General features: G+C 47.7%; 1 protein-coding gene across 2 annotated transcripts in view; it reads left to right on the top strand.

The window, feature by feature from the left end:
* The window catches only part of FERMT3 (FERM domain containing kindlin 3), a 333,595-nt gene that overhangs the window by 105,207 nt on the left and 215,664 nt on the right, over positions 1-12,724 (top strand). For both annotated transcript variants that reach the window (XM_068261020.1, XM_068261019.1), the window contains exon 5: positions 11,016-11,187. In XM_068261020.1, coding sequence (XP_068117121.1) covers positions 11,016-11,187 — 172 coding nt within the window. The remainder of the gene's footprint in view (positions 1-11,015; positions 11,188-12,724) is intronic.

The raw sequence follows: 12,724 nt of genomic DNA, 5'->3' as shown, positions 1-12,724 counted from the left end.
ACATTTACAGATATTTGCCTATGCGCAATAGTACATATGACCTTCACATTTAAAAATTACAATCACAGGACCGGAGATCAACAGTTAGTACAGCCCGTAGGACCTACGTTAAGTCATTTAGTGCAATTCAGTATCGGCCCTGGGACCATACTGACCCTGGGGCCATGAGAACTAGAGCACGCAGCTGCGAGGTTAACCTGACCTAAGAGAATAGAATTATGCTAGTAGGTGGGCCTAGTAGGGGGAAGCTTGAGTTCAACAGTAGAACTGCTTGAGGGAAGAAGTTCCTGCACCTGGTGGTTCTGGATGGGATAGTTCTATAGTGTGCCCAATGGGAGGAGCTTGAAGTAGCAACTGCCTGGGTGGGAGAGGTCACGAGAGATCATGGTGACCCTCTTCTTTGTCCTAGCGGAGTGGAGGAAACCGAGAGGTGGTAGGGGAGATCCAATGATCCTCTCTGCATCAGTAATGACTCTCTGCAGTTTGGTTCTGTCGCTCGCTAGCTGTTGCACTAACATACCAGACAATGACTGAGGAGTAAAGGATGTATTCTATGGTGGCGGTGGAGAAGCTGATCAGCAGCTCCCTCGGAACGCCACATTTTTTCAGTTGGCGCTGGAAGAACAACATCTGCTGAGATTTCTCTTGCATTTTGGCGGTGTTCTTCCCCTATTTCTGGTCGTTAGTGAGGATTGTGCCAAGGAACCACACAGATGTTACCCTAGAGACTTTGGTTTCGCCTATGAGGACTGGTGGGAGGAGGCCCCCTGAAATCTACAACTATTTCAACAGTCTTTGCCGTGTTGAGTATTAGGTTGTTGTCCTCCCTGCACCAATTGCAGATTCACTCAACTTCGCTGCGGTACTCATGCTCCCCTTGCTGCCGATTAGGCGATGATAGTAGCGTCATCCACAATTTGATGACCTTCGCAGAGTCAGCAGATGAGATGCAATTGTTGGTGCCCACCGCCACTCGTACGATCTCTGCAAAGAAGGCTGCGGCTATACCACGCCATTGGTATCGTGTATACGTGGTCGGCCAGGCATGTCACTTGCGCTCATGCACGGAACTTGGTGGCCCCTCCCACCATACCTTTCACTGCATCTGTGTGACTGCACACTATATTATACCAGTCACTGCATACCTTTCACTGCATCTGTGTGACTGCACACTGTATTATACCAGTCACTGCATACCTTTCACTGCATCTATGTGACTGCACACTGTATTAGTCCAGTCAGTGCATACCTTTCACTGCATCTGCGTGACTGCACACTGTATTATACCAGTCACTGCATACCTTTCACTGCATCTGTGTGACTGCACACTGTATTATACCAGTCACTGCATACCTTTCACTGCATCTATGTGACTGCACACTGTATTAGTCCAGTCAGTGCATACCTTTCACTGCATCTGTGACTGCACATTGTATTATACCTGGCAGTCAGTGCATACCTTTCACTTGAATGTATGGCAGACTTGCCCTCCATAACAGATTCTCGTTAAAGGATTTCAAGTGTATTTGTCTCATCATTATTCAGCAGGGCCTCAAAAGAGTCCTCCTGTATTGTTATTTTTCATCATCACTACCTCCCTGAGTCGGGACTTGCGTGCCATGGCTGCTGCCTTTCTTGGATGTGTGGTGGTAGCCGTTTCTCAGGCTTCCACTCTGGACTGGAATCGAACTCTGAATCCCGGCTTGTTACTTGTGGTCACCATGGTACTGAGAAAGTACCATGGAAAGTTTATCACACAGTTGAATGAATGGCAGACTTGCCTTCCATAACAGATTCTCATTGAAGGAATTGCACAGACAGCAGAGAAAGTAATTTAAAAAAGATGTAAGCATTAACAATGGCAGAGAAAGAACCATCAAAAGTTTGAGCAGCGATGAACCCCTGGACTACTGGGTGTGCAGGCTTGAGCCAGAGCTGTCACAATTTGCCATCCAACTTCTTACTTGCCCTGCCTCAAGCGTCCTGTCAGAAAGGACATTCAGCACAGCTGGAGGCATTGTCAGTGAGAAGAGAAGTGAGAAGAGAAGTCGCCTAGGTCAAAAAAGTGTTCAGTACCTCACCTTTATCAAAATGATTGAGTCAGTTGCTACACACAGCATCTCTGCCTGCACGCTGTGTGACTGTCTGCCCGAAGACTAAGTCAGTCCCCACAAACAGCATCTCTGCCTTCCTGCCGGCCGCTGCTGCCTGCCCCAAGACTAAGTCAGTCCCCACACAGCATATCTGCCTGCAGGCCGCTTGACTGCCTTCTCTGCCACCACCAAAAAGGTCCAGGACTCCAGGTGGATTCCTGAATTTTTAAGGCCGCATAACAAAAAGAATACGAAATTTTCTGGTGCGTGTACATGCCTGCCTAATTTTTCTGGCTACACTGGGACAAAACAAAAGGCATGTACATGTGTCAATTCCCCTTCGTATCACAATGAAGCAATGACCTATATGAGTGTTTTAGGGGGCACACCCAAGATAATAAGGTTGTTACTTCATTGTGGACAGACCAAATTCGATCAGCTGGACAGTCACTGTTGTTCTGTCATTGAGCTACCTCAGCCCGACCATATGGGCTTGAAAACCACCATCGCCTGCACTCTCACCATGGTGCACACCAGTCCAGCATGGCCATCACTACACAAACAGCTGTTTGCGGTGCGTTACACAGTGAGTTTGTCAGTGTGAAGCAGTACACTACTTACACTACCTGCTCATCCGTGTATACATACGCAAGATATTTTCAAGCACTTTATGCCTCCAATTTAGGAATGCAATGTGATTTCTGCCCTTTAGGGATTATAACCCTGCTGTGCGTCAAATCCGTAATTTTCCCAGGGACTTTTGGCGTCTATCCCACTCCGCCATGCCCGCCTCCAGGTGTTATATAGAGATGGCCCGAATGGTTCACCGGCGAACTTCCAGGGTTCGCGATCGCGGAGAACCGCGAACTTTTGCGAAAGTTCGGTTTGCCCCCATAGTGCACCATTAGGGTAAACTTTGACCCTCTACATCACAGTCAGCAGGCACATTGTAGCCAGTCAGGCTACACTCCCTCCTGGAGCCACTCCCCCCTTGTAAAAGGCAGCCCCCGCCGGCCACTATACTCACTCGTGTGCCTGCAGTAAATAGAGAAGGGACAGCTGCTGCAGTGCAGACTTTCTCATAGGGAAGGATTAGTTAGGCTCTTGTAGGCTTGTTAGCTTGCTCCTTGCTGATTCTTATTGCTAAAATAGCACCCCCACAACAGCTCTTTTGAGAGCTAATCTTGTTCTTGTGATCTATTTTTTTTCTGTGTGTCCCACTGACACTTGTGTTGCATAGACAACTTTGATAATCCATACTGTGTGTGTGCCACTGCCAGGCCCAGCACATTCAGTGACTACCTGTGTGTGTGACAGGTGCACATTGTAATACCCATTACTGCATATACCTACCTACCTGTTGTTCACAGTGCACCCACTGAACAACCTACATGAGTTAAGCCACGCAGTGTCACTGTGCGTGTCCATTACCTGTCTGTGTGTGACAGGTGCACATTGTAATACCCATTACTGCATATAACTACCTACCTACCTGTTGTTCACAGTGCACCCACCTACATACGTGAGTTAACTGCACCTGTGTGACTGCACATTGTATTAATCAAGTCAGTGCATACCTTTCACTTCATCCCCCCCGATATGGACACAACGGACAAAACAGGCAGCGGTAGAGGCAGACCCAGAGGAAAGCCACCCGGCAGGTCTGTGCTAGGTCGTGTTGATGTGATTTTGTGCGGCCCTCGACCAAAGTCCAGTGCTCAGAAGAAGGCACGTCCCATCAACTCCCAAGATTGTCAGGACTTGGTTGACTATTTAACACAGAACACCTCATCTTCCGCAGCCACCAGCGCTACTACAAGCACCACATCCATTGCATTTGACACTTCACAGGAGTTAATTGGTGGGGAATTAACTGATTCACAGCCATTATTGTTACAACCAGATGAAGGCGCTAAGCAAGTTACACCACCTCATATGTCTGAGTTAGGCGGCAACACTATGGACATAACATGTGAAGATGATGAAGTACCTGCTGTTGGTGCAGTTTATGAGGTGTCTGAGGCAAGCAAAGCTGGGCAGGATGATTATGATGATGACGATGATACGGATACCACGTATGTTCCCAATAGAGGAGGTTAACAGGGGGACAGTTCAGAGGGGGAGTCAGAGAGGAGTAGGAGGAGACGAGTTGCTGAATGAAGCAGGGGGAGCTCGTCGTCAGAAACAGCTGGTGGCAGTGTCCGGTGCCATGTATCACCACCTATGGACAGCCAGCCAACATGCCCTTCAATGTCAGCTGCTGATGCCACCATAGTGCCATCACCCCAGGGGGGCTCAGCGGTTTGGAATTTTTTTTCATGTGTATGCCTCAGATCGGAACAATGCCATCTGTTGTCTCAGCCTCCAAAAATTGAGCCGTGGAAAGGCCAACACTCACGTAGGGACAAGTGCCTTATGAAGGCACATGGAGAAGAGGCACAAACTGCAATGGGAAGAGCACCAGAGCAAAAGCAGCACACAAAAGAAAAGTCACCCTCCTTCTCCTCTTCCTCCTTCAGGTGCAGCATCTTCAGCCGCTTTCTCCCTTGCACCTTTACAGCCACCCTCCTCCACTTCGCCTCCGCCCTTGAGCGGTTCCTGCTCCACTGCCCACAGCAGCCAGGTGTCCGTGAAGGAAATCTTTGAGCGGAAGAAGCCAATTTCTGCCTTTCTGCCAGTCACCCCCTTGCCCAGCGTCTCGCCAGCTGTTACCATGCAAGCTGGTGGACTCTGAGGCCTTCTGTAAATTTGTGGCCATTGGGACACTGCAGTGGAAGATGCCAGGCCGCAATTATTTCTCTGAAAAGGCGATACCCAAATTGTACCGTGAAGTGGATAGGCAAGTGGTGTCATCTCTGGCACACAGCGTTGGGTCAAGGGTCCACCTGACCACGGATGCCTGGTCTGCCAATCACGGTCAGGGCCGCTACATTACTTACACAGCCCTTTGGGTCAACCTGGTAACCGATGGCAAGCAGGGAGTATGTGGCTGTGCAGCGGACCAACTTGTTGTGACACCTCCATGGCTTGCAGGCAGACCTCCTGCCACCTCCTCTCCTCCTGCTACATCCTCTTCGCTGTCATCATCCTCCTCCTCCTTGGCTGAGTGGCAGTTCAACTCTACTGGTGCTGCAATCTCCTCTACAGCTACACAGCCCCATCTCCCCAGGGCCTATGCTGCATGCCAGGTACGACGGTGTCACGCCATCTTAGACATGTCTTGCCTCAAAGCGGAGAGTCACACTGAAGCAGCTCTCCTGGCTGCTCTTAACAAACAGGTGGATCAGTGGCTGACCCCGCACCAGCTGGAGATAGGCAACGTGGTGTGTGACAACGGCAGCAATCTCCTTTCCGCTTTGAATTTGGGAAAGCTGACTGCATGGCACATGTGCTGAATCTAGTCATTCAAAGATTTGTGTCAAAGTACCCAGGCTTAGAGGACATCCTGAAGCAGGCCAGGAAGTTGTGTGGGCATTTCAGGTGGTCTTACACGGCCATGGCACGCTTTGCAGACATTCAGCGGAGAAACAACTTGCTAGTGAGACGCTTGATATGTGATAGTCCGACTCGCTGGAATTCGACCCTGGTCATGTTCTCTCGCCTGCTAGAACAGGAGAAAGCCGTCACCCAGTACCTCTACAATTTCAGTAGAAGGACACAATCTGGGGAGATGGGGATGTTCTGCCCCCCGCACTGGACACTGATGCAAAATGCATGCAGGCTCATGCGGCCGTTTGAGGAGGTGACCAACCTGGTGAGTCGCAGTGAAGGCACCATAAGCGACTTGATCCCGTACGCTTATTTCCTGGAGCATGCCATGCATAGAGTGGTGGATCAAGCTGTGGAGGAGTGTGAAGAGAAACAGTTATGGCAGGAACAGTTGTGGGAGCAATTTACATCAGAATCAGATGTTTCCACAACACCTGCGGCAGCACAGAGGGGAGAGGAGGAGGAAGAGTTGTGTGGGGAAGAGGAGTGAGACTCGGATGATGAGGAAGGTGTTTCTTTGGAGGAGGAGGCGGCGGCAGAAGAACAACCGCAGCAGGCGTCGCAAGGGGCTTGTGCTGCTCGACGTTCCCATGGTATTGTTCGTGGCTGGGGGGAGGAGGAGGACTTACCTGACGTCACTGAGGAAGAGCAAGAGGAGATGGAGAGTACGTCTGGATCCAACTTTGTGCAGATGGCGTCTTTCATGCTGTCCAGCCTGTTGAGGGACCCCCGTATAAAAAAACTCAAGGGGAATGATTTGTACTGGGTGGCCACGCTACTAGACCCTCGGTATAGGCACAATGTGGCAGACATGTTACCAACTCACCAGAAGGCGGAAAGGATGCAGCACATGCAGAACAAGCTGGCAAGTATGCTTTACAATGCGTTTAAGGGTGATGTCACAGCACAACGCAATAAAGGTACCACTGCCAGAAATCCTCCTCCCACCAGGCAAGGACAGGAAGCTCCAGCGATTTCATGGTGAGCCTGGACCGGCAGGTAGCCGACTACCTGGCCTTAGGGCTACGTTTCCACAGTAGCGTGACACTTTCACCTGCAAAAAATTGCATAAGATTTTTCTGATTGGGGAAAATTTGCATGTAAATCTGTACTTGTTTTTATGCGAATTTTCGTACGCAAAAATTCGCACTGAGAAGAGAAGTCGCCTAAGTCACAAAAGTGTTCAGTACCTGACTTTTATCAAAATGAATGAGGCATGGGTCCCGGAGGGCTACTGCCCGCCCGAAGACTAAGTCAGTCCCCACCCACAGCATCTCTGCCTGCACGCCGTGTGACTGGCTGCCTGCCCCAAGGCTAAGTCGCTCCCCACACTCTCTGCCTGCAGGCTGCTTGCCTTCTCCGCCACCACCAACAGGGTCCAGGACTCCAGGCGGATTCCAGAATTTTTAAGGCCGCTGCTAGCAGCGACCGCTAATTTTTCTGGTGCGTGTACATGCCAGCCTAATTTTTCTGGCTGCACTGCAGCTGCAACAACAAAACAAAAGGCATGTACATGTACCCATTCCCCTTCGTGATCATTACCTTGCTGCGGTGAAGGGGCTTGTGCATCACAATGAAGCAATGACCGCTGGCTATATGAGTGTCTCGGGGGGTGGCACACCAAAGATAATAAGATCGTTGCTTCATTGTGGACAGACCAAATTTGATCAGCTGGACAGTCACTGTTGTTCTATCATTGAGCTACCACAGCCTGGCGACCATATGGGCTTGATAACCGCCACGGCCTGCACTCTCGCCATGGTGCGCACCAGTCCAGCACAGCCGTCACTACGTAAACAGCTGTTTGCGGTGCGTTACACAGTGAGTTTGGTGTGTTAGTGTGAAGCAGTACTCTAATTACACTCCCTGATCCATGTATACACATGCAAGATGTTTTAAAGCACTTTAGGCGTGCAATTTAGCATTCAATGTGATTTTGGTCCTTAAAACGCTGTTTTGCATCAAATCCAGATTTTTTTCCCGGGACTTTTGGCATCTATCCCACTCCGCCATGCCCCCCCTCCAGGTGTTAGACCCCTTGAAACATCTTTTCCATCACTTTTGTGGCCAGCATACATTTTTTTAGTTTTTCAAGTTCACCTCCCCATTGAAGTCTATTGCGGTTTCTTGGAAGTTCGCGCGAACCGAACTTTTTGCCGAAGTTCACGAAACCGGTTCGAGAACCGATAATCGGATTGTTTGGGCCATCTCTAGTGTTAGACACCTTGAAACATCTTTTCCATCACTTTTGTGGCCAGAAACAGTGTTTGTAGTTTTTCAAGTTCGCCTGCCCATTGAAGTCTATTGCGGTTCGCTGAGTTCGCCGGTTCACAAAATCTGAGATTTGAGCCATCTCTAACCATTGTATTTCTTAGCTGAGTCTACTAGTCATCATCTCATACTCAGTCACTCTGTCATCCTTCATTCAATTTCCCACACTCAAGATGCTGCACCTAGGATTCCCTTCCTCCCCCTCCCCTCCCCCTCCCTGGTTATCAATCTCAAATATCTCTTAGCACAATCCATCTTTCTCGCCTGTATCTGGTAAGATTTAAACTTTCTTCATTTGAGCTCATATAATTACAGTATTTTATCAGGACAGATACACTTCAGAACAGGCCTCGCCATGGTCGGCTAAGGAAGTTGAATGCAAGTGTTCAGCATTATATCCAGAGATTGTCGTTTGCAAATACAGTGGCTTACAAAAGTATTCGGCCCCCTTGAAGTTTTTCACATTTTGTCATATTACTGCCACAAACATGAATCAATTTTATTGGAGTTCCACATGAAAGACCAATACAAAGTTTTGTACATGTGAGAAGTAGAAAGAAAATCATACATGATTCCAAACATTTTTTACAAATAAATAACTGCAAAGGGGGGTGTGTGTAATTATTCAGCCCCCTTTGGTCTGAGTGCAGTCAGTTGCGCATAGACATTGCCTGATGAGTGGTAATGACTAAATAGAGTGCACCTGTGTGTAATCTAATGTCAGTACCAATACAGCTGCTCTGTGACGGCCTCAGAGGTTGTCCAAGAGAATATTGAGAGCAACAACACCATGAAGTCTAAAGAACACACCAGACAGGTTAGGGATAAAGTTATTGAGAAATTTAAAGCAGACTTAGGCTACAAAAAGATTTCCAAAGCCTTGAACATCCAACGGTGCACTGTACAAGCGATCATTCAGAAATGGAAGGAGTATGGCACAACTGTAAACCTACCAAGACAAGGCCGTCCACCTAAACTCACAGGCCAAACAAGGAGAGCGCTGATCAGAAATGCAGTCAAGAGGCCCATGGTGACTCTGGACGCGCTGCAGAGATCTACAGCTCAGGTGGGGGAATCTGTCCATAGGACAACTATTAGTCATGCACTGCACAAAGTTGGCCTTTATGGAAGAGTGACAAGAAGAAAGACATTGTTAATGGAAAAGCATAAGAAGTCCCATTTGCAGTTTGCCATAACCCATGTGGGGGACACAGTAAACATGTGCAAGAAGGTGCTCTGGTCAGATGAGACCAAAATGGAACTTTTTGGCCAAAATGCAAAACGCTATGTGTGGCGGAAAACTAACACTGCACATCACTCTGAACACACCATCCCCACTGTCAAATATGGTGGTGGCAGCATCATGCTCTGGGGGTGCTTCTCTTCAGCAGGGACAGGGAAGCTGGTCAGAGTTGATGGGAAGATGGATGTCTCCAGATCTAAACGAACATCTGCGGGGCATCCACAAACAGAAGCTGGAGTAGCGCATGGTCCCTAGCATCCAACAGCTTCATCATGGAGGAGTGGAAGAGGATTCCAGTGGAAACCTGTGAAACTGTAGTGAACTCCATGCCCAAGAAAGTTAATGCAGTGCTGGAAAATAGTGGTAGGCACACAAATTATTAACACTTTGTGCACAATTTTGACTTTCTTCACTTAGAAGTGTACTCATCTTTGTTGCAGTGGTTAAGACATTTATGGCTGTGTGTAGAGTTACTTTGATGGGAAAGTCAATTTACACTGTTATACAAGCTGGCTACTTTACATTGTATCAAAGTGTCATGTCCAGGGGCGTAACTAGAAGTCCCCGGGCCCCCCTGCAAGAATTTGAGCTGCCCCCCCCCCCCTGGGGCCCGCTCATGGTCGTTTTGGGGGGGCAGGAGGGGTCACAGCATGAGGAGAAAGCTTTGCACATCAGCAGGGAGGGGGGCCCTCACCTCTGGCTCTCCCTTCTGCACTCCTCCTCCTTCATCTATCTAAGAGGTAGCAGCGGCGGCAGCAGCTTTAAATACCTCCATTCACCACCGGAGGTCTCTGATCTGCAAGGGTTTCTCCGATCTGCAAGGGCTTCACATTACTTCCTGTTTGAAGACATGACCACTGGTGTAACAATAGGGGAGGCAGCCCCTGCCCCCGCAGGGGGGGGGGCACTGGGGCCCGCTCATGGCCGTTTCGAGGAGGCAGGAGGGGTCGCAGCATGAGGGGAAAGCTTTGCACATCAGCGGGGAGGGGGGACAGCCCCCCCCTCCCCCACCTCGAGCTCTCCCCTCTGCGCTCCCCCTCCTGCATCTATCTAAGTGGTAGCAGCGGTGGCGGCAGCTATAAATACCTCCATTCACCACCGGAAGTCTCCGATTTGCAAGGGCTTCTCCGATCTGCAAGGGCTTCGCATTACTTCCTGTTACCAGGAAGTAATGTGAAGCCCTTGCAGATCGGAGAAGCCCTTGCTGATCGGAGACCTCCGTGGTGAATGGAGGTAATTATAGCTGCTGCCACCGCCGCTGCTACCACTTAGATAGATGCAGAAGGGGGAGCGCAGAGTGGAGAGCCCGAGGTGGGGGAGGGGGGGGACTGTCCCCCCTCCCCGCTGATGTGCAAAGCTTTCCCCTCATGCTGCGACCCCTCCTGCCTCCTCAAAACGGCCATGAGCGGGCCCCAGTGGGGCCCCGGGCCCCCCCACAGAGGCAGGGGCTGCCTCCCCTATTATTACACCAGTGGTCATGTCTTCAGTATTGTCCCATGAAAAGATATTATAAAATATTTACAAAACTGTGAGTGGTGTACTCACTTTAGTGAGATACTGCGTTTACCTGTTCTGTGAGCGTCTACTGGATGGTTAAAAAAAAAAAAAAACACATACACTTTAACTAAGAAAATTGGGGCAAAGGGTCTGCACAGTGGTTAGGGAAATATAAATTTCCAAAATAAGTTAGCACTGTCAATTTTCATATGTCCACCATCACTAGTTTAGTTTTGTTAAGTTAATGCAGTAAAATAGAATAGGATAACATTCATATTTTTAAAAGTTATTCATAATCTTAACAAAATTATAAATATTGTCACTTCCTTCACTTACTTTGCTTGATATACAGTAAGGTTACAATATCTCTTACTTTACCTTTTATATATTTCTCTTTATTCTGTTTATCCTTTGTTTTATAGAAAATTCTGGGCAGATGCAGGCAGTGGGTGTTCCTTCACATTTCATAGGTAGTCCTGAAGGACAACAGTGTTATAAGGCTTTGTCTGTCTGTCGCACTGGACTCAATCCTGAGGATATTCAGAAAAGATATAAACCAACAATGGTGACAGACAAATCTGCAATACATGCCAGGTAGGTACAACATTTTATGTCCAGAGTCTTAATCAGCTATTAATTATTTGTGAAGAATCATTTTCTCATCTCATCCAGCTCGATACTTTTTGTCATACATTTACCTTTTGGGGTGCTTTTACACTTATCCCTATGATTTCTGGACACGTTTTACATTTTTCTGTATTCGCCATTGTGCAATTTTTCGTAGCCAATTCTTCTCGTTTTTGTTCGTGTCTTTATGCAATCTTTTGCTTTCTGATGTATCCATGCATAACAATGGAGGTAACTTACATGAAATTATATGTAATTACCTTCACATTCACATAAATTTTTTTCGATTTTGGAATGTAAAAATTTGCATTTCGATTGACTTGCATTGTAGGCAATTCGCCTGTCTGGTGTGGTAAAAAAGGATACATGTTTCAGAAAATTTGGATGTGAACATTCGCACAATTACGTATGTCAATGTGTATCATGGGCTTAGGAAGCAAAATTTATAAATTTGCTATTGCAACGAGAATAGCATCTTCAGTTTTGCAGAATTATTTACAAGCATGGTAAAAACAGCAAACTTTCCTTGCATGCCACCCACTACTGATGCCTTCATGTAGTCCTCATGTGGCTTTTGCCCAGAAAGCCCTAGCTGGTCTTTGGTTTGACTGTGCATGAGTGTTCATTCAGAGGCTGAGTTTATCTCTGAAGGCTCACTCCAGGGACGGAGCAGTATAAAATAATTCAGCAGTGCATAGCTGCCTGAAGGATGCCTAGAGGAGAAGACTGCTGTGATTGTTTTTCTTGTAACAGTGTTATAAATCACTAAGGGGATCTTTTATACTAAACCTCTTTCTTTCATGATGTGTTGGGGGTGCCTGTTAAAAGAGGACTTCAAATGGGGAAAACTATCCAAACAGTGACAATACACACTAGTAAAGGGCAAACATTTAATTAAAGCTCCAGGAGATTTGGGTGCAGGGTAAAGCTGAAAAACATCTCTCTCTGCTCCTGCAAAAGTCCTGGGGTTGCTAATTACTGAGTTGATAATTGCTATTCCCCCTCCAGGCCACAGTAGACTGTGGGGTAGGATCTAATCCGTGACTGCCAGCCATTGCTGGTTGCCGAATTACACAGTTTTTATTGTAGTTTGGGCTCCGCCTCTTGACAGCACTCAAATTCAGGGTTGAGCAGAAACTACGCCTATGCGAATCTATGCATCGTAGTTGACGAAATACGCATCGCCGTAGTATTTCGTATGTACAAAACTACGCGTAGTAAAATATGCGTAGTTATTCTGAGGGACTTCGTAGCTACGTTTGCTACGCGTACTTAGTACGTAATATGCGTAGCTTCGCACGTGTAGTTGTTCTTTCGTAGTGACGCGTAGACACATGCCACTAGGCGTAAACTACGCGTACTTCGTACATTACGTCTCCAACATAGTTAAGTTGGCAGGCATAGTTTCCACAATAGGCGTAGCTTATGCTTATGCATAGTTTTGTACGCATAGTTTCCTCGGTAATAATTCATTCGATTCAATACAAAAAGAACCGACTCATTG

Source organism: Hyperolius riggenbachi, chromosome 11 (genome assembly GCF_040937935.1).
Source record: "Hyperolius riggenbachi isolate aHypRig1 chromosome 11, aHypRig1.pri, whole genome shotgun sequence".
NCBI classification, from domain to species: Eukaryota; Metazoa; Chordata; class Amphibia; order Anura; family Hyperoliidae; genus Hyperolius; species Hyperolius riggenbachi.
This window is presented reverse-complemented; position numbering and strand designations above follow the sequence as displayed.